The 21432-nt window shown below is 52.7% G+C and overlaps 1 protein-coding gene across 1 annotated transcript; it reads left to right on the top strand.

Moving 5' to 3' along the window:
- The first annotated feature begins 190 nt into the window (after positions 1-190).
- Positions 191-18808, top strand: LOC127487127 (translation initiation factor IF-2). The gene is made up of 4 exons (XM_070047162.1): positions 191-629; positions 727-1880; positions 4799-4929; positions 10941-18808. Exons 1-3 carry the CDS (start codon positions 191-193, stop codon positions 4886-4888), a joined length of 1683 nt encoding a protein of 560 aa, XP_069903263.1. The 3' UTR covers positions 4889-4929; positions 10941-18808.
- Positions 18809-21432: the final 2624 nt, after the last annotated feature.

Genomic DNA, 21432 nt, shown 5'->3' with positions numbered 1-21432 from the left:
GCACCCAAGGGCCGGGTCAGGCAGTCTGCAGTCTCTGCCCCAGCCGGGGAGAGGGAGGGGTGGGGAGAGAGGCACAGAGCCACCGTGCCGCCTGCTCTATCCTCCAGGACTTCCATTTTACTGAGGGGGTCTAGGGTTCCTGGGACCCTGGGTGATGCTCTCCACGGTGCCCATGTCTCCTCCCATAGCAATGCAGGCCAGTCTGGGAGCGGGGGCCGCTCGCCGCCATCTCAGAACAGAAGCTGGGGCGCGGTGCGGGCAGAGGACAGCTGATGGCTGCCTCCGCATCTCCTTATCCGCCCAGCACGTCATTGGCCCGCGGCTCGCTGAGTCCGGGGGTCCTGCTGGGGGCCTTGCACAGGGCTGTGGGCGCCCGGACAGCGCAGTCCTGAGCAGACGCTCAGCCGGGGCCCCGGGCCTGCTCACTCCAGGTCGTCGGAGGTCGGGGCGGCGCCTCCCCGGGAGGCAGCGGGTCGCCCTCGGCTTCCAGGTCCAGGCTGGTGCTCCCCAGGTCCACGCTGCTGCTCGCCCGTGGCTGCGGCCGCGAGTCCTCTCCCGCTTCTCTCTTGCTCTCCAGCCGCCGTGGTCCTGGGGCGCCGGCCGGGCCCCGGAGGAGGTGACAGCGCTGTGTGTGCAACCCTGACCCTCGCACCTGTGGGCCCGAGTCGGGGTGCGACGTCTGGCAGGTGCCCCTAGAGCGCCCCCGCTTCTCCGTGCGCCCGAAAGGGCCGGGAGCGGAGGAGCACGCAGAGCGGCAGCGGCCTGCGGCGGGCCGGGCGACAGCGGCCAGGATCCCGCAGCCAGGCCCCGGCCCCGCGCTCCCTCCCGAGAGAGCAGAGCGGCCGGAGCCGGCGGTGCGCGCCGCCCCGCAGAGGAGCTGCAGGCCGGCCCCGGCCCCTCCCGCTGCGCGCCGGCGACCACGTGGGGGCGCCCGCGAGCCGACGCGAGCCGGTCCCGGGGGCAACGGGCGTCCCCGAGCGACCGCCAACGGACGGCGGCGGACGTTGGCCCTGGCGGGGCCCTGGGGACGGAGCCGCTGCGGCCCTGAGGGCTCCTGGGCTCGGCCGGGTCACTGCGTGGGTCCCGGGCCCGTGCGTCGTGGCCGTGTCCGGGGCCACGCAGGGCCGAGCCCGCTGCCCGCCCAGCGGCGGGGGCGCCCTGTGCATGGCCCCCGGGCCGGCTCGCTGCCTGGCGGAGCCCGCGGGGGCTGCGCTGGCCGGTGCCGCCCGGAGCAGGTGCCTGCCCCTGCTGTTGGGGCCGGGAGCCGCAGGGAGGCCGAGGCACAGGTGCTGCTGGGCCCTGCAGGGCGCCGCGGGCTCCGGGTGCGGCCGAGCTGCGCTGCCGCGGTCACAGGTACCCCCGCCGTGGTCCTGGGTCCTGAGCACCGGGCGCGGCTCCCTGGGCGCCTGCACCACCCCCGCCGAGGCTCGGTCCCTTGGCGTGGGCCTGGGCAGCCGCGGCCCACGCTGGGCTCCATCTCAGCAGGTGCAGGGCCCCCATCAGCCCCGTCGGCCTCCCTGATGGAGCCTGCAGCCCCTGCTGGTCGTGGCCGCATTTGGGGATGCGGTTATCTTGAAAGAACGGATGATTCCATGTGGATAAGACGCGGTTACGCTGGTCTCGGGGGATGTGTCTGGAAAGCAGACATCGTTTACGTGCAAGTTAGTGGTGGCACAGTGAGAGCCGCACAGCTCGGTCACCGGGACCCTGCCAGCCGGGCCCTCCCATGTCTGCCTGCTGCTGGCCCTCAGGGTCGCCCTAGATGTCCCAGCGCCCAAGAGAGCAGGTGCACGCTTGGTTTTCAGAGCCAGGAAAGCAAGTATTGTCCACGAACTGGAAGCTTTAGCCTGGTAAGAAAGATCAGAAAAGTTCTCAGCCTGGTAAGAAAAATTCTGCACATCGCTTTCTGTACTTGAATTTTTGTTTTGTTTTGTTTTATTTCATCTGAGTGTTTTTCTGTCTCTGGGGGCTGTTGTGTGTCAGAAATATGACATGCAGAGGGTCCTGAACCAAGAATGATAGAGATTAATATAAATTCTTAAAAATTTTAAATAGTCGATGTACAGTGGCACTAGGCATAATTCATGTGTTACTAAATTGACTTTAGCCCTCTGCTCATAAGAAAGCTTTTATAGTGTATGAGCCACTTGGACTTCCATCCCCAACAAATTTGAAGTTTTGCTCACACCCAAATTCTGTGTGTTTAGAGAAGAAATTAGCTCCTATAATTCTAACCTCTCCAGGAGCAGAGCTGATATATACTTGTGGCATTTAAACATAATTCCTTGATAACATCTAGGCAGAATGCTTGCTTGCTTGTTTGAAAGAAAATAAGCTAGTTTAAATTTTAGAAAATTGTTTCCTGTAGGAGCTCTGAAAAATAATAATCGCATGCCAGATCTTTAATAAATAATTGCAGACATCTTCTTTCCATTATTTTTTTACCAAAAAGAAAAAGTAGTTAAACAAATGAAGATAGTTGAAGCAAAATAGTTTCAAAAAATAATAGTTGTTCAATATATTTGAACAATAATGCTTTATAGCTGCCAGGAGAGATTATTTTAATGTGATGATTTATGATGCACTGACCTGCAGTCATGCGAAGGGACGTGGCAAACGGCCAGCGCTGCCTGGAGCTGTGGTGGTGAGAATATCCACAGAGACAGGCAGTGGGGGAAACCCCTCAGTCGGTCCCCGTTTCTTGTCTTGGCGACCGGCAATCCACTGTAGTCATACAGAGGTCATCCACGCGGCTCTTCACATGAAGACTCCACCCTAGAATAACTCAGCATCTTGGAATCAGCACTTCTTCCCCCCCTTCCCTGTGCTCTAACCAGAGCTCAGCAAAGGCACACAGGTTTTGTGCGGTTCCCTCTTAGGTTTGTCTTGGCCTGATTATTTTATCCATCGCCCATGCAGCCTACTTTTCGTTTCCCAAAAATCTGTCAAAACCTTTCTGTGGCTGATGGCTCCCACAAACTCTTGGCTTTTATCAGTCTACTAAGTTTGGTACTTTACACTTGTATTTGATTATGATTCCAAGAGGAACACAGAGACATGTGTTCCTGGTCTGATATTGTGAACTGAAAAGTCTCTTGACTGTCGAGAATTCCCATGGGAAGAATCCAACTCTAGCATGGACAGCTGTAACGCAAAAGAATTACACTTCTCTCAGTGCTGGTCTTCAGCCACTCCCAGGGCCCCAGGCAGCAGGTGGAGACACCTCTTATAAGATGGGAGTGAAGCCCTTTTGTGCTACACACAGTGCCTCCCCGTGGTCTGCTCTGCCTCCATTTCTCCTGGAAAGACCCTGTGGAGGCCTACAGGCCCTCTCTTGCTCCACTCAAAGATAATTTATTTTGGAAGAGGTCCCATTTGTCATCTCACCTTTTGAATACATCTAAGGAGCTACATGGCACCTTCCTCACCAAGAAGAAAAAAAAAAAAAGTACAGCTTCTCTTTAGAAATCAGTGCAGATTCAGGATATATTAATCTCTGGTGGGGAAATGATACCTATCCCATGAAGATGATTTGAAGATAAAATAGATAATGAAAATGCTTTATGAGTCTAAAGCACTATAAAAATGCTTTGCATTTGTTGCTATATCAACTTTACCTGATAGTCATTTATAACTCTGTGTGAAGAAGTGCTTTTCCAAAAAAGAAATCAGTGCAGATTCAGGATATATTAATCTCTGGTGGGGAAATGATACCTATCCCATGAAGATGATTTGAAGATAAAATAGATAATGAAAATGCCTTATGAGTCTAAAGCACTATAAAAATGCTTTGCATTTGTTGCTATATCAACTTTACCTGATAGTCATTTATAACTCTGTGTGAAGAAGTGCTTTTCCAAAACCATGTTACATTTTTCTAGTTTCTTTGAGAAACAGAGCAGTAGATACAGAGCTAGAAAGATAAGAGACAGAGCTAGTTCATCAGCTAGTTCACTTCGCAAGTGCCCACAACAGTTAAGAATTTTATGACATTCCATAGAGTTCTTTTTCAGTCAGTACAAATATTGAAACTGGTGCATGCATGTGCACCTTGATTAATTTATTTGATGCTTTACAGGAGCCCCTCGAGGTAGGGATAGCAGGTACGATGATCAGTATCTCACAGTGAGTTGAATGTGCTCAAGGTACACCATGGTTTAGCTGTAGATGTGAAATGATCACACCCTTCCCAGGAACCCATAACTTACCGGTAAGATCATGGTAGCCAACAGAGATTCTCTGAGCTTCCAACAGCACACACTGTAGAGACCCAAGTATGCTGTGTCTGTTTTAAAGATGGAAAGAAGTGATCTGGGTCACACAAGGCAAAAGGAATAGTTAGTGTCACTGTCCATGGTCATTTCTCCTGGAGAGAGTAGGCCTCAGCTCGCTGAAGGGGGCAAGCTGGCCATGGTGTGCTCAGCCAGGCTGCCTTTCTCTGACACTCGGAAGAATTTGCAGAGTGGAAAACCGTCCTTACCTAAACAGCTAAGGGAAATTGGGTCATTAGGAGTTCCTCAGCTTTACTGTTCGGAAATCTTGCCGGCAAGATGAAGACAGCTGTTCTGAATGCGTCCAACTACCATGAGGTTTCGGGTCTTAATTTTCATGTGGAAGGAGCTTATTTCACTTCGGCAGCCTCCTGTCTGTCTCTTTCCAAACTCTGCTAGAGGTTTGGACAGAATCAAGTAGAAAAGAAAAATCAAGATAAGTGGTTATTTAATTGATACATAGAACATTTCATGGACTCACAAGAGCATGCAGAATTAAATGTGATTTTGTCCAAATGTTGTTTCAGTATTGTACACTGGAGTGGAACTTCCAAGGGGCCAAGAAACAAGAATCTGCCATCCTGCTGGGAAGTGCAGTCCACACATGCCTGCAGTGATCAGTTATACTCATTCCACAGAATCATCATCTTTATACCTGGTAGGTGTCTAACTTGGACTTCACAGTTTCCTAGATGCTGCTTCTTACGCCGTGTTTCAATTTCAGACTTGCTAAGCTCAGTTGCCTAGGATGGAAGAATTGCATTTTTTGTTTGTCTGTGTTTGGAACCCATGAAAGAACGCTGGTGTGGGAAGGAGGAGATCTGGAGTACGTTCCCAATCTATCACAACGTAATTATGTTCCCTTGGGAATGTCATAGTTATTTAGACCCTTTTCCCCTTATTTATATTTACAAAATTATCGCAGATGATTGCAAATATGAAGGGTCTCCAAAGTGTTGATTTGAAGTTTGTGTTATGAAAACAATGTGTGGATAGCTAAGTATTTGTACACCAAATTAAATTTAGCTGATGCAGTAACTTATTTGAGAGGCAGGGTCTCATACACTGGTTCACGCCTCAAATTCCCATAATGGCTGTGTCTGTGTGAAGTCAATCCAGATCTCCCATGAGGCTGGCATAAGCCCAGTTACTTTAACCATCCTGGCTGCTTCCCAGGGTTCTGCATTAGTAGGAACATGGATTCAGGAGCTGGAAGAATGAAACCCAAGTAGTGTGACATTGATACTGGCTTCTTAGTGTACTAACCAGTGGACAGTAATCCCAGTCCTAACATGTGTATGTAGAAGTTTTCATCATTTGTTTCTTATGTATTTATTTAGAGAGAGATTTTCCATCTACTGATTGACCCCCCAAATGCCTACAACAGCCAGGTTGAAGCCAGGAGGCTGAAACTGTATCTGGGTCTCCCACATGGGTGCTACAGAACCCAGTACGGAGCAGTTACCTGCTGTTTGTCTGCAGGAAACTAGAACTGGGAATGAAACGAGGACTTGAGCCCAGGCATTCCAGTACGGGATGTGGGTGTCCCCACTGGTGCACCAAATGCTGGTTCCCAGGGGCTCACCAAATGCTTGCTGCTGCACTAGGCTCACACTCATGGTATCTGAATTCTGTGCGGTAATGGTTTGGATGTCACTGGCATTCTGACTGAAGACAGTTACACATGAACGGTGTAGCTGCTCCCCAGCTCTACGTCCGGAGTGTCCTCCATTTTCTAGAGGACGAGACAACAGAGACAGTGCAGGAATAGCTGACTTCAAGATCCAAAGCAGATGAAGGCAAGACCCGTGTTTTCCTCCAGCTCATCTGACTAGCACTAAGGGATAAGTGGGAAGCATACTGTGAGTGTGTTTTAAAGGAGAACATTCCTGTAGGACTTCCAGCCAATAGCAGGAAGTACTGTAATTCTGAAGAGTTTTCCCAATTTTGTGAGGTTTGCAACTCTATCTTCATGTCAAGCAAGTTGTCTAAGTGCCAGATAATCCCCTGAACCTCTGGCTGCTTCACAAACTAAAATTGTGAACTTCTAGAAGCTTACCCCTTGCATCTGAAATGAGTAACAGATAGGCTCTTTTCTAGACAGTCCAATCAGGCTGTGATATTTACAAATAAGAAATGGACTCAGTGATTGGGTGGGGTTCAGTCCTCATGCTTAGGTGGTACTAGCGCCTGGCTAATGCCCTCCGTGCCCTCCTAAACCACAAATTTCATGAGGACAGGAACTACCTCTGTTCATCTCTTGGCATTGCCTTAATGTGCTGTTGGCTGTGCAGTGGTTAGCTGTAGAAATGAGATGTGAAGGCATTAGCGTTGCATACATGTATACATTGTGCACATATCACTTGTCATCACCTTATACATACACAGCCATGACGGAACCCAGAGTCCACCCTGCTCAGTTGGGCCAGTGCTTGACGCCACTTCTAATGATTTTCCACTGTTTCATACATTTCTTCCTTATAAATGAAAAAATATTAATAATTGTACACATTTATGGGCTGCATGATGACACTTCAATACATGCATAAAGTGTATGCTGATCAAATCAGGGTCATTAACATCTCCATTTAAAACAACTTTTTACTTATTTTATTTGAAGGAAAGAGATTGCTTCCACCTGCTGATTCGCTCTGCAAATGCCTGCAGTGGTCGGGCTGGTCCAGGTCAAAGCCAGGAGGCCGGAATGCAATCCAGTTTTTCCGTGCGGTTACAGGGACCCGCATACTTAAGTCATCATCTCTGCCTCCCATGGTATGCTTTCACAGGAAGATGGGTGGAAAGGGAAGTAGGCAGGCCTCAGACCTGACGCCCCATTATGGAATGTGGGCATCCCAAGTGCCAGCTTTGCCGCTGTGACAAATTCCTACCCCCATCCCCCCTTTGACATGACTTTATGATGGAAGACTCAGAACTCCTTTCTTCTGTTTGTTCATAAAATATATACTAGGTCATTGTGAACTGTCATCAGCCCATTGTGCCCTGTTACACACTAGGATCTTATTCCTTTGATCTAACTCTGATGTGGCACCTGTTATCAAAACTCCCTTTATCCCCTTCTTATCCGTGTTCACCTCTAGTAATTATATTTCTGTGTTCATATTGAAGTTTTTTTAAGCTCCCACATATGAGGGAGAATATGGAGTATTTGTCTTTCTGTTTGTCTTGTTTTGTTTACCCTTTTGCTGCAAATGACAGAATTTGTTTTATTTCAGTATACAAATAGTAGTAGTATCCCATTGTGTATATATAACATATTTCTTTATTCGTTCATCTGATGATAGACACCCAAGTCGTTCTGTATCTTGGTTCTTGTCAGCAGTGCTCTGTAGAGATGATGGGAGTCACTGAGGTCTTCCAGGCAAGGCCAAGTCACCTGCTAGGGAGTCAGGGTTGGTGCTGTGCTGTTCTTTGTTCCTCTCTCTATGCCGGCTTTCTCAGACTCTGTTATTTTCAGTTCCTGGCACTCGTTTACTCAAGTTTAGCCTCAGTGGATCTCCTGGAAGCGTGATCTTTCCTTTGTTATTCTGCCTTTTGGTTTTTGTTTTTGCTTTTGTCTGTGTTGGAGGTGCGTGCAGGTCCTCTCCATTCAGTAATCTTGCATCCTCTCCCTTGTAACTTTTCTTTCTTTCCATCAGTGTCTTCTGGACTAATCCAAAGAAGGCAGGCAAGGGAGGGACTAGGCCGCAGCTTCTGGTTGGCTGACGCATAAGGGCATCTGGGTGTTCCTGGGAACAGAACCCTGAAGCACACAGTTCTCCATCCTTCCTCTGTGCCTTGGTAGGAATCTGCTTCCAAAGGCTGGCATCAGTAGCTGCAAGGTGCCTCTGCACAAGGCTTGGTAATCAAGTCCACAGGGCCGAGACAGTGTTTGACTGGCTTTGTAGTTTATATGTGGAGGTGTTCTGGGGGAGAGGGTAATGTAGGGGATCCCGATGGCTTCCTTCTGTGAAAAGAGCCCCTGGTCATTCCAGGCTCTGTTTCCAGACTCTGCCTCTTAGCTGGCTACAAGAGTCATGGGCAAAGTTTAGAAAAAATTCACTGTGCATGCTCAGCTTCAGTAATTTTTTCTTTTCTTTGAAAGTACACATGAAGTCCTTCTATTTCTTATTTTTTTTTATTTGACAGGTAGAGTTATAGACAGTGAGAGAGAGAGACAGAGAGAAAGGTCTTCCTTCCGTTGGTTCGCTCTCTAAATGGCTGCCACGGCTGGCGCTGTGCTGATCCGAAGCCAGGAGCCAGGTGCTTCTCCTGGTCTCCCATGGGGTGCAGGGCCCAAGCACTTGGGCCATCCTCCACTGCTTTCCTGGGCCACAGCAGAGAGCTGGCCTGGAAGAGGGGCAACCGGGACAGAATCCGGCGCCCCGACCGGGACTAGAACCCGGTGTGCTGGCGCCGCAAGGTGGAGGATTAGCCTAGTGAGCCGCGGCGCCAGCCTGATCCTGGATCTTGACCTCAGCCTATCTCAGCCTTGGATGTTGTGGGCATTTGGGGAAAAACCAAAATATGGGATCTCTGCCTCTGCCTCTGCCTCTGCCTCTGCCTCTCAAATAGCTGTTTGTAAAAGGAAAGAAACTTGGAGCTTACAACTGACAGAAGGATTTGTTTGCTCTCCCAGCCAGATGGCTGGGTTAGGCCTGGGTTCATTACTGTCACTGACTTCACCTCGCCCTCCTTCGTGCTCCTCACCACCCCCATAATCAGCTCCTGTAGACCCGGCCTCATTGTTCCGTCTCTGCTTGGGTCGCTGCAGAGTTTCCCGTTAGCTGCATGGCCTCTTCTCTTGGGCCTTCTCGTTCTTCTCTGTCACACAGTCAGAGGGATGCTTCTAAAAGCTACAGATAATCTTGTTGTCTTTGTTTACAATGTTTGAAGACCCTCAGATTGTCAAGAACAAGCCCCATCATGGCGCTCTCCCCTTGAGAACCCTGCAGGGGCACCCTCAGCCCATGTGCCCAGCCCTGGGCTGTCCACTGGCTGCCTCTCGCTCTTCGTTCCCCAACCTTTCATGTGCTGAGGCTTGGACCAGAGAACAGCCTTCTTTTAAAAAACATTTTTATAAATTTTAATTTTAATTAGTTTTACAGATTCACTGTGATTCGTAGATACAGTTGTAAGAACATGATGATATTCCCTTACTCCCTTACTCCCTCCTCCCCTGCCTCCCATCCCCTTCCCTCCCTTTTTTGGTTTTTGAGATGACATATTTTACATTACAGTAAAAAGGCTTAATACTTCACCAAATAAGAAGTTTTAACACGTAAAAGTCAGAAAGACCCTAGTTTAGTGGAAATAGACAATGGTTATAAACAGTAATTGAATGGATATTCAATTATATACAGTATACAGTATAGTTTTTAAGTTTTAAAGTCATCTAAGGTCATTAAAACTGCAGTGGTATAACATTCTTAACCATTGGTTTGGCAAAAGAGCCCTTATCTGACCATTCGCTCCTCCTTGAAGGTTCAGTTCACATTTCATCCCAAGATAAATCATCCCTTCTTACCTGCTCCAAGGATCTTAACTCCAACCACTGTTTGTCACGTGGGTCAGTCTTCTGTCTCATGTACTACAATGTAAATTATCCTGGGCCAGGAGAATTTTTTTTACAGATTTATTTCATTTATTTGACAGTCAGAGTTACAGAGTGAGAGACAGAGAGAGATATCGGACTTCTATCCACTGGTTCACTCTCCAAATGGCTGCAATGGCACAGACTAGGCCAGGCTGAAGCCAGGAGCCAGGAGCTTCTTCTGGGTCTCCCACATGGGTACAGGGGCCCAAGGACTTGGGCCATCTTCCACTGCTTTCCCAGGCAATTAATAAAGAAAAAAAAAAAAAAAAGGTGGCCGGCGCCGCGGCTTACTAGGCTAATCCTCCAGCTTGTGGCGCCAGCACATCGGGTTCTAGTCCCTGTCCGGGCACCGGATTCTGTCCCAGTTGCCCCTCTTCCAGGCCAGCTCTCTGCTGTGGCCAGGGAGTGCAGTGGAGGATGGCCCAAGTGCTTGGGCCCTGCACCCCATGGGAGACCAGGAGAAGCACGTGGTTCCTGCATTGGATCAGGGTGGTGCGCCGGCCGCAGTGGCCATTGGAGGGTGAACCAATGGCAAAGGAAGACCTTTCTCTCTGTCTCTCTCTCTCTCTCACTGTCCACGCTGCCTGTCAATAAATAAATAAATAAAGAGCTGGATGAGAGCCGGAGCAGCCGGGACATGAACCAGCACCCACATAGGATGCTGGCATTGCAGGGGGCAGTTTAACTCACTCCGTCACAGCACCAGACCCCCAGGGAGTCTTTCACATCTAGCTCCTTAGAGTCTGAATGAGCGTGGAGTCATCATGAATGAATGTCTCCTGAACTGTGTTTGAAGCTGAAGAGCCGCCTGAGAACTGCTCCGGGCTCTGAAACGCCTTAGACAGCACTGGGCCCAGAGTGGTTGAAGCTTGTGAGGACCCAGCAGACCTTTGGGTTGGATAAACCTGGTGCAACTCTTCTGATTTGTTAGAAACTTGGTGGGTAGACTAAAGCAGACCAGCCGTTAATTAAGATATTTTTCCGATTTTTTTAAGCGACAGGATCATTTCTGTTCTAACTTAAATTTTACCAAAATCACAGGTACTTATAAACTCTTCCTCTCTTGCATTCTCCAGATGCAGGAAGCTGACGTCAGCCCATCCTCTCTGGGGGAAGCAGGGATGTGTGAGGATGCCTGGCCTGTGTTCAGGGGAACAAAAACACACAGACAAGGACAGTCAATGCTGTACCAAGCAGAATCAGCAAGCACGTTGTCCTACCACACAGGACTCGGGATCTGCCTCCATGAGGTAACAGCGCTGAGAGAGACGCCCCGAGGGACACGGGGAGGGTGGGGCCTGTCCCACCCGCTCTGGACCTCACCTCCTCCCGGCCTGTCATCCCCGTCACTCAGATCACAGAGTCTTAGCATCAGCAGGCGCCGTCGTGCAGGGAGGTCACCTGCACATCCTGCTCCCTGGGACATGGAAAACTGTCGCAGTCTGACCAAGCTCCCCACGGCTCAACCATGCCAAGTCTTCCTCCATGTTGAGTCCAAGAGCAGAGGCTGAGCCACAAGGACAAGGTTTTAGTTGCTGACGCGGTCTGAGAAGACACAGCCGAGGAGTCAAGGGGGTAAGGGAAGGGAGCACTGGGAGCAGCAGGGGCCTCCTGCCAGTTGTGAGATTGCAGGAAACTGGCCCCGGCTGGGGAGAGCCCGGTCCCCTGCACCGTCAGGGAGGGGGGTCTGAGGCTGTGCGTGGCTCCCCTCTGCTCTCCCACCCAGTGAGCGTCACACACAGGCCCCTTGAGGTGCTGACCTCTGGTTCAGAAGGGAGCGAGCAGGTTAAGTTGGACTTCAGTGGCTGAGCCTCTTCTCCGTGCAGCAGCTCTGTCCGTTCTCGGGATGCTGACCGTGGAGGGGGATTTGCTCTCTATGTGCCGATGGCCATGGCGGGAGAAGGGAATGGGTTTGGGGCTCCTATGAAGCCTGTGGCAGATGTTGAGGGTGCCCAGGGTCTGTTACCACGCCCATAGCACAGGCCCAGATATTGAGGCTCATCAAGAGCCTCCAAACACATGTGTTTCTCAACAAAGTCAAAGGGAACATCTTGGCTGGGTGGCCCCCTGGTGCTCTTACCGAAAGGGAGACATGAGGTTCCTCCCCACAAATGTGGGGCCCTGTCCCCCATGGCACCCTCTGTGCCTTTCCCAGATGAGCCCGAGCTACTGCCTCCGAGATCCCAAGTATCTGCAGTGACAGCACGTGTTCTGCTGCCCCCTGGCACCACCTGGGCGATGATATGTGCTTGCTCTGGGGACAGGTGCGCTGATGATTGGCGGGTACCACAGGGCTTCCCATCCCAGCGTGGTGGTAGTCCCAGAAAATGCATGATGTGTTTCCTGGCACTGATAGAAAGAGGGGGCCCAAGGGCTGCCAAGCCCAGGGCTGGAGTTGGCTCCTGTGGAGTGGCATATGCTGCACTGGGGCCCCAGGTGCCTGCAGTGGGGTCCATATATGGGATCCTCTGGTGTCTGCAACCGCAGTGGTCATGGGACAGGCTGGTCGTCCTCAGGGGCTGTGATGAAAGAAACACACCAGTCTCTTGAACTGTGTCTTGGCAATGTGTTTGTGTCTGTGTGTGTGGAAGGTTTTCACTCTTGGTGTGCCCCAGGTACACTTGTGGTAAAGTGCACCACAGTGTCCACCACCATGGTGTGGTGCCATCCCCTTTCATAGCCCGGCCTGTGATGGGGCAGTAGCAGAAGGAAGTCCAGCATGGGAATGGCGCTGGCCCCTCCTGCTGCTGCAGCCGTACCGTGGCTACTTGGGTCAAAAGTTCCATGACCCAGAGCAGGAGCGGGGATGGCGCTAGGTGTGGCTGTTCCTAGGCTGCCTGGGTGGTGTCTGGAACTGGCTCTGCGCTGAACCCAACCCCAGTGTTCCTTCTTCTCAGAGGGGCTGTGGGTCCCAGAGGCACCACTGGCCCTGGCGTAGGTCAGCAAACAATAAAACACCTGCCACGTGCCAGGAACCCTGGTGACAGCTCCCAAGGGAGAAGTCCTGGCTGTCCCAGTAGAGAAAGCCGGCTAGGCATTGTGCGGCCTAAGAAATGCAGAGTGTGGCCACATCCAGCCCCCACACCTGGGGGTCCTGTGCAGGTGGCTGCACTGCAGGGAGCGTTACACAGATTGCTTGTGTTGGGGCTCTTGGCCTCTCCAGTCACAGAGAGCGGTTCCCATGGCCATCAGGAACTTCACACGCGGGCTCAGTGGAAGCTCCCTGATGAAAAGCATGCTTGGAAGTTGCAGTTGGTCCCTGGACTTACCATGCAGCCAGAGGGGCGGAGACTTGGGCTGTGGCCAGGCCATCACTGGGTGCTGTGTTGGGGTGTAGTTCTCTTTGAAGTCAGGGGGAAACAGAGCATAGCTGTGGAATGAGAGATGGTAAAGATGGCGGGCTTGGCTGGCCGTTTGCAGGTCGACTGCAAGGATGGAGACCGTAACGGCAGGAGCTATGATGGAAGGACTGTACTTCTGTGGGCATTAGGGGGAGAGCTCTCTGCTCCTGCCCACCCTTGGTCCAAAGTGTGGACTGAAGGAGATTGTCTAGGCCAAAGGGGTAGGAACTCTTCCGGCCCGTGGGCAGGAAGAACCCGGAGGCTTCACAAGCTGTCTCTGACCCGTGCTCTCATGCATGTGGGAGAATGGGTAGGTGCTGCAACTGGAGCCTGGAAGAAAGCCAAAGGCAACAGCATTAGGAGAAAGCTGGGGAGTTGGGTGTGGGGCCCAGTGAGTGTCCATGTCCGTGACCCCAAGGTCTAAAGTATGCCGAAAGGCCCAGTGAGCAGATGCATTGGTTATGATAGAAGAAACGATGGTGTAGAAGGAGTGGGCTCGTCAGTGATAACACGGGACTTGGCAGGGGGGTCTGGGGGTGGGATAGCACTGAAAAGGTGAACAGGGCACTCTGTCTACACACACTGGGGTGTGGGGTTCCTTCCTAAAGGAGGGCGTTTATCAAGAAGAGGGTGTGAGTCTGAGGGTGGTTGTGTGGCGTTCAATGAGAAGGTGCAACCCCCACAATGGGCCTGGGGCTACAGGAGAAAGGGGGGCAGGACTGTCAGAGTGGCAGCTCAGGGAGCATGTGTGATGTCCTCTGCTGTGTGTGCCCCAGGAGGGATGCAGAGGGACAGACAAGACGGGGCAGGCAGAGCGAGTGGAAGCCCTGGGTGTAGCCACACCTAAACCTGCCCAGTGCACGTGGGCTGGCAGGGAGTCTGCAGTCTGTGCCACAGGTGGGAAGGGGGAGGGGCTGGTGGAGCAGTGCTGCCGTCTCCTCTGGCATCTCCTGTACTGCCCTGGGCCTCGGCTGTGTCCAGCAGGATCTCGGTGTTCTTAGTGTTCAGTGCTTCTCTCCGTCAGTAGCAAAGCAAGGCAGCTAAGAGGTGGATCAGCTGCCGCAGGTGTGCCAAGGGCAAGAGCAGGACTGGTAACACAAGTGCGGCCCTGGGAGGGAGGTTCTCTCCAAGCTTGGCCAGTTACCATCAGAGACAGTTGCAGCAGGTCCCCAGTGGATTTTCGCCCTCCACCTCCTGGAGACCTGGACAGCTGGGCCGCTGGTGGCCCCTCAGCCCCTCTCTTGGTGACTGCCCATGGCAGTGGGGACGGCCTGGGTTTGGCTCTAGAGCCCTGCCTGATGGAGACGGTGCTGCCCACAGACAGGCCCACAGCAAGAGCTCTGTGCGGGAATCGGGCCTAGAAATCCCTTCCTGGAGGAGACACCAGGAGAAGCCCAGGCCTCCTTCCTGCAGGGATTGAATGAGGGAGGAGGCCCAGGACTTGACCAGGAGGAAGGGAGTTTCCCCTGGCTCCAGGGTCTCACTGGTTTTCTTCTCGCTGGCCAGAGGGGCCTCATTTCTTTTCCTCCTGCTCTTCTTCTGCAGCCGCCGCCTCAGTCTCAGCGAGACAGCAATGGGCAGATGCCCGGAATGGGCTCTTGGCTTCACAGCCTTTGGAGGGGATGCTCTCAGCAGAACCCACGGCCTCTTGACGGCAGGTGTTCCACGCCAGCCGAGGCCGAGCACTGCTCCCGAAGGGCAGTCTCTCTCACTCCCTCCAGGCACGCGGCTTGTGTCCTGCTCCTTGCACTGCCCACTCTCCCCTCCTCGGGCTGCGCCCTGGCACCCACCTGGGTCTGAGTAAGGCAGGGGCAGTGCAGAAGGTTCGATTTTGGCTCCTGACCTTGGATGTCTTCAGCCAGTGCTGGTTCAATGACACCCTCGCACCTGGTTCTTAGCCAACCTGTGGGATTGGCCAGTAGCCTTCTCTCTTGTGAGCATAGGAATCTTTTTAGGGGGGTGCCCAACTCCCCATGGCCAAGGCAGAGGTGGTTCTTTGAGAAGCAGGATCCACTCTGAAGATCTGATACCCAGGGCGCAGTGGAGGGAAGCGGGAGGTGGGTGACCCAGCCAGGCGGGAGCAGGGGGAGCATCACAGACCAGAGCAGCCACGCGGCTGCAGCTGTGACCACCGGAGTGCCGCGAGCGGTTCCCCGTGAAGAGCCGATGTGCGTTAGCAGTCCCCGCTGAGAGAGGAGGTCCCCACACACCGCAGGAGGAACTCTTCGCCACCCTTTGTTCTTGCAGACATAGGAATTACTCTTCAGTTGAGGCGTGTGATGTCACATCAGCGGTGGTGACGCTGGCTTGTGAAAAGGAACCAAAGGTCACAACACCAGGAATTTCTAGCGCCCAGGAGGCTGGCTGCAGGTGTTTGCCACTAGATGGGGACATCTGGGACCTCCTGGAGGCTGAGTGGGGCCTAGGCCAGAGCTACTGCAGCTTGGGCTTGGGCTACACACGTGCCTCTATAATTGACCATTGGCCAGCCTTTATCCTGAGTGACCATGTGTTGATGACTCTCTACCCAGATCATGAAGGGCAGGGTCAACTGAAAACTGAGCTGGACACAACACCCAGCAGTCTCATTCGAGGGGCAGCATCTGGGCTCCTTGGACAGAGGTGCTCCTTCCCTCTGTGTCCCTTGCCACCTGCTTTACCGAGCTGGTTGCGAGGGTTTCCTGGAAGAGGACCTGGTGCCCTACATGACGGTGTTCTGCCCAGCCCAGCACACTTTCCTGACAAGTGGGTTCTCTTCCCTCCTTTTCACAAATTTGGTGAAACATTTAAGCTTCAGAGTGTCTTTCAGGTCACCACAGGCAGTGGCCCAGCCAGGCTTTGAACCCAGGCTTCCCAAGCCCGGGCTCCGATATGTGGGCCTGCTTAGCACACATGCATCAGGAGCTGCTCTGTTTCTGTACTCTCCAGGGTGCACAGAACCATGGCCTCTCTGTGACGAGCTCATGAGTGCCCCCACCTGGGCAGAAGTCACACGGGCCTGATCATTGCCCACACCAAACTGATTGCATTCTCCTAGCAGGTGGAGGGTGGGGTCACTCGTGTCATCATGGGTCATCCCAGGTCTCTTCCCGAATTCAGCCTGCAGCCCGGATTCTCTTCTTGACTGGTGTGAAGAAGGCAAACATGGAGAGGTGACCTTCTAATCAGCTTGGCCTATCCTGAGTGACGTAAGCCAGCATGTTCCTGTTGCACATAAAAGCCAGGTTCTCTGGTCTTCATGGAGCACGTTTGGAAAGCAGATACTTTATTTTGTGCAGATTGAAGTGGAGCACATATAGGGTTAAATCAGAGCAACACAACTTTGGGATTGTGAGTCTGCCAGGGGGTCCTCTCTCTTCACACACACTGTTGCCCTCAATGTCAGTCTAGACCGTTGGTGTGCCAGGACAAAGGAAACATGTATTACTGTGGCGTTATCCATGTGTGGATATGTGGATCCCGGGTGCCTGGAGTGATGTCATGTGTGGGATGGTACTGGAACCATCATGGCTGTTTTGCACCTTGGTGAGCCCAGAGTGCTAGAATGAAAGGAAACAGTTCTACCACATCTCATGGCCAATGTGGGATTCTTCTCCGTTTAGGCTTCTTCCCTCCTGTGTGCCCCAGTTGTGTTCTGGGAGGGAGGAGAAGAGATCTACAGCCATGGGTGTGGTGCCAACCCCTTCCATAGCATGGCCTGTGCTCAGGGACCTGGAAATGACAACTTTGTCCCGCGTTTCCCCATCCAGGGACATGCCCGTAAATTCCCAGGCACGCTTCCCAGAAGTGTGTAGTCTTGAGTTGGAACTGAGGCCTGAAGAAGACATGTAGAACTCAACACTTGCTCGTCTGTAGGGGCTGCTTGGTGGCACCTTCAATAACAGATGTTCTGTCTGTGCCCTGGGGAAAGCTGGCAGGGCAGGGCCAAGTGTAAGGAAGGCACAGTGTGTGATGTCCAGCCCACACCACCTGAATGCAGGAGGTGCCACGGGGTGTCTGGGCCACTGAGAAGTTAGGTGGATGGCTTGAGTTGGAGCCGTTGGACCTGAACAAAGGAAAAAAAACCTGAAGCTGTGATGATCCTGGGCAACAGAACCCCAAATAGGGCCAGATGGTGCTCCTGGCTAACGGAGTGACTGGTAGATGCCATTCGTATTGGACGGATGGAGCTGGCAAAGTGGTGGGCACTCGCCTGAGGCAGTAGTGCGGCTCTGTGCTGCGTCCCCAGAACCAGGGAGTCCCATGGAGACAGGGGCTTCTTGGAAGGCGGCCGGTGTCAAGAACAGACTGTCACCTTTGCAGGTGCCTCAGACGCATGCTATCGTGGCCCTGAGCAGAGGGAAAGTGCGCCCCTGGGAGCCTGGAGGCATGTTGAAGAGAAAATTCTAGAAAGGCCAACCGTGTCCGTGGCAGTCAGCTCAGGGCCTAGAACAAGCTGAAGACCAAGTGGGCAGGTCCTGGCTGAGACTGGAGAAGTGACTGCAGTGGTGGTGATGGGCTCCCCAGACCAGCACTAGTTCTGCTAGCTGGGCTTGGGCTAGAGAGGAGGGGCGTGTACCAGAGAGGGCCTGGGCGTTCCTTCCCGTAGGAGGGAGGCAGATGGAGAGGGGCACGAGACTGGGTTGCGGGGGTTGGGGGGTCAGACATGGGACGTGCTGCCACTGTGTCTGATGGTGAAACCCACGGTGGGCCCGCACACGGAGGGGGCAGGACCAGAGGAGGATTAGGAGTTGTGCATCTGTCTCCTGCCGTTCTTTGGTACGGGGTTGGCAGAGGGTCAGACAGGTGAGGCTCATGCAGACAGACATGAAGTCGGCGGAGGCTGTAGCCACTGGACCTGCATGGTGTGCACGGCAGAGACGACGCGTGGCAGCCTCTGCTACAGGGGCAGAGAAAGAAGGGGCGAGGTGAGTGGTGCCGCGTCTACGCTGGCGTCTGCTTCCTCCTCCGAGGCTCTGTCAGACATGGCAGGCTCTCCGTGCTCTTTGGGACCTTAGGTTTTTCTGCAGGGTGCCTGTTTCTGCCTCAGCAGCAGTGCAGGGCAGCTCAGGAGTTGGGATCCAGTGCCCTGGGCCTGGGCACAGTGCCACTGCATGACCTAAGGCAGCAGCAGGCCTGGCCCGGCGACAGTCCTCTTGCTGAGCCTGATACTGGCAGCTCTGGGCAGGCTGCAGCTCCCCAGGGGACTGTCCTACCTCTCTTCTCCTAACCCGTGTTGGCCCTGGGAGCTGGGGCTGTGGTCCCCACCCCACGGTTCGTTGGCCATGTGCTGCATGGCCGTGGGGAGCAGCGTGGGGCTGGGTCAGGGCGTGCTACTGCATGTGGGTGAGCCCTGCACAAGAGGCTGGACGGCAGCAGCAGGGCCCTCTGCTGGGGATGGGGGATCGCGTTGTCTTTGTAGAAGACACTTGGTAAAACCCTCAGCCTCCTCACGCTGTTGTGAGTGGTTGTTGGAGGACTCCTCAGACGCCCAGGCCCGCGCTGTGTGCAAGTGAGGTCTCCCCCACCCCCGTCTCCACGGGTCCTGTAGTTGCAGGACACTCTTCTGTATCATACCCAGTATCTCAGTGCATTTGCCAAATAAATGAATGCATTGTCAACGATTCTTCATCTGTTTGTATTTTATTATCTGTTTGTATTTTATTCTATAGGAATTTGGGTGACCCCTGCCCATCCCTGGGTCCATGTTCATCCCTGCATTGTTGCCCAATGTTGGACGATGCAGGCTGGGTCTTGTTTTCTGACCTGAAGACACTGCAGTCCAGAAACCCTCCCCAAGTCTATCAAAGTGTTCATCAGGGAGGTGTGATGTGGCTTCCCCAGGCCGGTGTTTGACACGTGGCTAAGTATGTCGTCTCATACATATGTAAATACATGCACACACATCAAGACATGTGCAAGAACATGTAGTAAGCACATGGTCATCTTAAAACAGGATGAAAACACATGCATATATGCAGACACATGAAACCCACACAGCAACCTACGTCTACCTGCACAAACAACATGGGGTCACATGTTAACATGTGCACACACATAAGTACACACGCATATCATTGTGCTGTGTGCATCCTCACAGCATCCTCTCACCCAGTTCAGGTACCCCATCACCTCCCTGTCTGCCATGCGGCAGCTCCCCTGCAGACTGTGGGGAGAACACAAATGAGAAGTAGGCTACAGGTATAGTGCCCTGATGGAGCCATGTTCCAAGGGTAAGAATCACTAGAACGGAGTCAGAGCTGTGGACACAGACAGCAGGCCTGGGGGATGAGGTGGTCTGGAGCTGAGTGAGAAAAGCTTCTTAAAGAGGGAGAAAGACCAACTGTGGAGGCTGCCCACAGGAGGGCAAGATCCACTGTCGTGTTGGGACCCCTGGGCGCTGAGCCTGGTTGACTCAGGAGGTCAGGCGCCCAAGGAGGTCAGGGCCAGAACGGCCCAAGAGATTGCTGGAGTGCCTGATATTCAGGCTTAGGGCCACATGTGTGAGTGCCGGGGGAGGGCAGCTGGCTGTGGTGGGAGCATGCAGGGCTGGCCAGGGCTTGGGCGTCCAGACAGGGACATTCTGTTGGCTCTCTGCTTGGAGAAATCAGCTGTGTCCAGCACACAGCTGGCAGGGGGCTCCCAAGGAGAAAGTGCAAATGATGGGAAGGAGATGGGCAGCACATGGCCCTAGCCTGGATTCCTGCAAGGGCCACACTGCCCTGCCTCGGGGGACCAGTGTCACGGAAGCTGTTTCCTGTTGGAGATCTGCAGAACGTCATGGTGTCACTTTCATTCAGGTCCCTAGCTAGATTCAAGCAGGAAGCTCAGATCTCTAAATTCTGAACACTAACGGAGGCTGGGTGATGATCCTTTCAGAGGATGAATGAGGAGTCTGAGAAAACCCTTAGCTCACTCACTTCATTCCCTATTCCTTCTAATAACAACTGGGAGTCTAAGGTTCTGCGTAAAATGTGGGCGCATGGAGCATGGTGCACGCATGGGGGACTTCCAGGGGATGAAGCCGGTGGTGGTGTCTGCCAGGGCCATCAGCTGAAGGGGAGAAGCAGCAGCCAAAACGTGCTGACCGCCTGTTGGACCAGGCTGGGGGCGGCTCCTCTTCTTTCAGGGAGGATGGCCAGGCTTCGAGGGGGAAGTGGAAAAGACAGAAATAGGCCGGCGCTGCGGCTCAACAGGCTAATCCTCCGCCTAGCGGCGCCGGCACACCGGGTTCTAGTCCCGGTCGGGGCACTGGATTCTGTCCCGGTTGCCCCTCTTCCAGGCCAGCTCTCTGCTGTGGCCAGGGAGTGCAGTGGAGGATGGCCCAGGTGCTTGGGCCCTGCACCCCATGGGAGACCAGGAGAAGCACCTGGCTCCTGCCATCGGATCAGCGCGGTGTGCCAGCCGCAGCGCACTGGCCGTAGCAGCCACTTGGGGGGTGAACCAATGGAAGGAAGACCTTTCTCTCTGTCTCTCTGTCTCTGACTAACTCTGCCTGTCAAAAGAAAGAAAGAAAGAAGAAAAGAAAAGACAAGACAAGACAGAAATAGTCTCTTAGTTCAATTACAATGTGAACATCAAATCCTGTGTTCTCTCAGAACCCCAATGGAATCGAGCTTGAAGTTGTCTGTGCTCACTTAAGTTAGAGCATAACAATTGGCTGACTTGTATCTTGTACAGGAAAATGTATCTGATGCTACACCAGCACAGTCACTCACACACACACACACACACACACACACACCATTGATCAGTTTAAGATATTTTCCATGAAGTGTGTAGAACATCATATTTCTAAAATTAAAGTATTCAATAAAACCTTAACTGTATAGCTCCATATCCAACTTGAATATTATCTGAAGTGCATGGCAAGCTACAGTTATTCAGTATGATGATATAGCACCTCCTTCTCCTTTTTTGTGAGAAAATGTTACTTAAATTCACAGGTCCTCAAGCACTACCCTGAATCTGAGGAATTTTCTCAGAGTCTCCCACTCAGAAGTCGCCACCACCACGTCACACACGGACGACAACACTGGGTAAAGGTTTTCAGCCAGGTTGCAGCATATTCCCCAAGCCTAGAATTGTGCTGGCCCTGCTGACCAGTGGGCAGGTGAAGTGGTCTTGAATCCATACACCTCACCATTTGGGGTCTCATAGCAATCTCTAAAGTGGCTCATTGTTTAAAAAAATAACTCATGATGAAAAACTGAACGAAAAGCTGTGCTCCGTAAATCATGGTTGAGGA

Source organism: Oryctolagus cuniculus, chromosome 8 (assembly GCF_964237555.1).
Source record: "Oryctolagus cuniculus chromosome 8, mOryCun1.1, whole genome shotgun sequence".
NCBI classification, from domain to species: domain Eukaryota; kingdom Metazoa; phylum Chordata; class Mammalia; order Lagomorpha; family Leporidae; genus Oryctolagus; species Oryctolagus cuniculus.
This window is presented reverse-complemented; position numbering and strand designations above follow the sequence as displayed.

Coding starts and splice junctions, on each gene's coding strand:
- LOC127487127 (XM_070047162.1), top strand. CDS start 191: ATGCAGGCCAGTCTGGGAGCGGGGGCCGCTCGCCGCCATCTCAGAACA. Junction 630..726: donor GGAGGAGGTGACAGCGCTGT/GTGTGCAACCCT, acceptor TGCGCCCGAAAG/GGCCGGGAGCGGAGGAGCAC. Junction 1,881..4,798: donor TCAGAAAAGTTCTCAGCCTG/GTAAGAAAAATT, acceptor ATGTTGTTTCAG/TATTGTACACTGGAGTGGAA.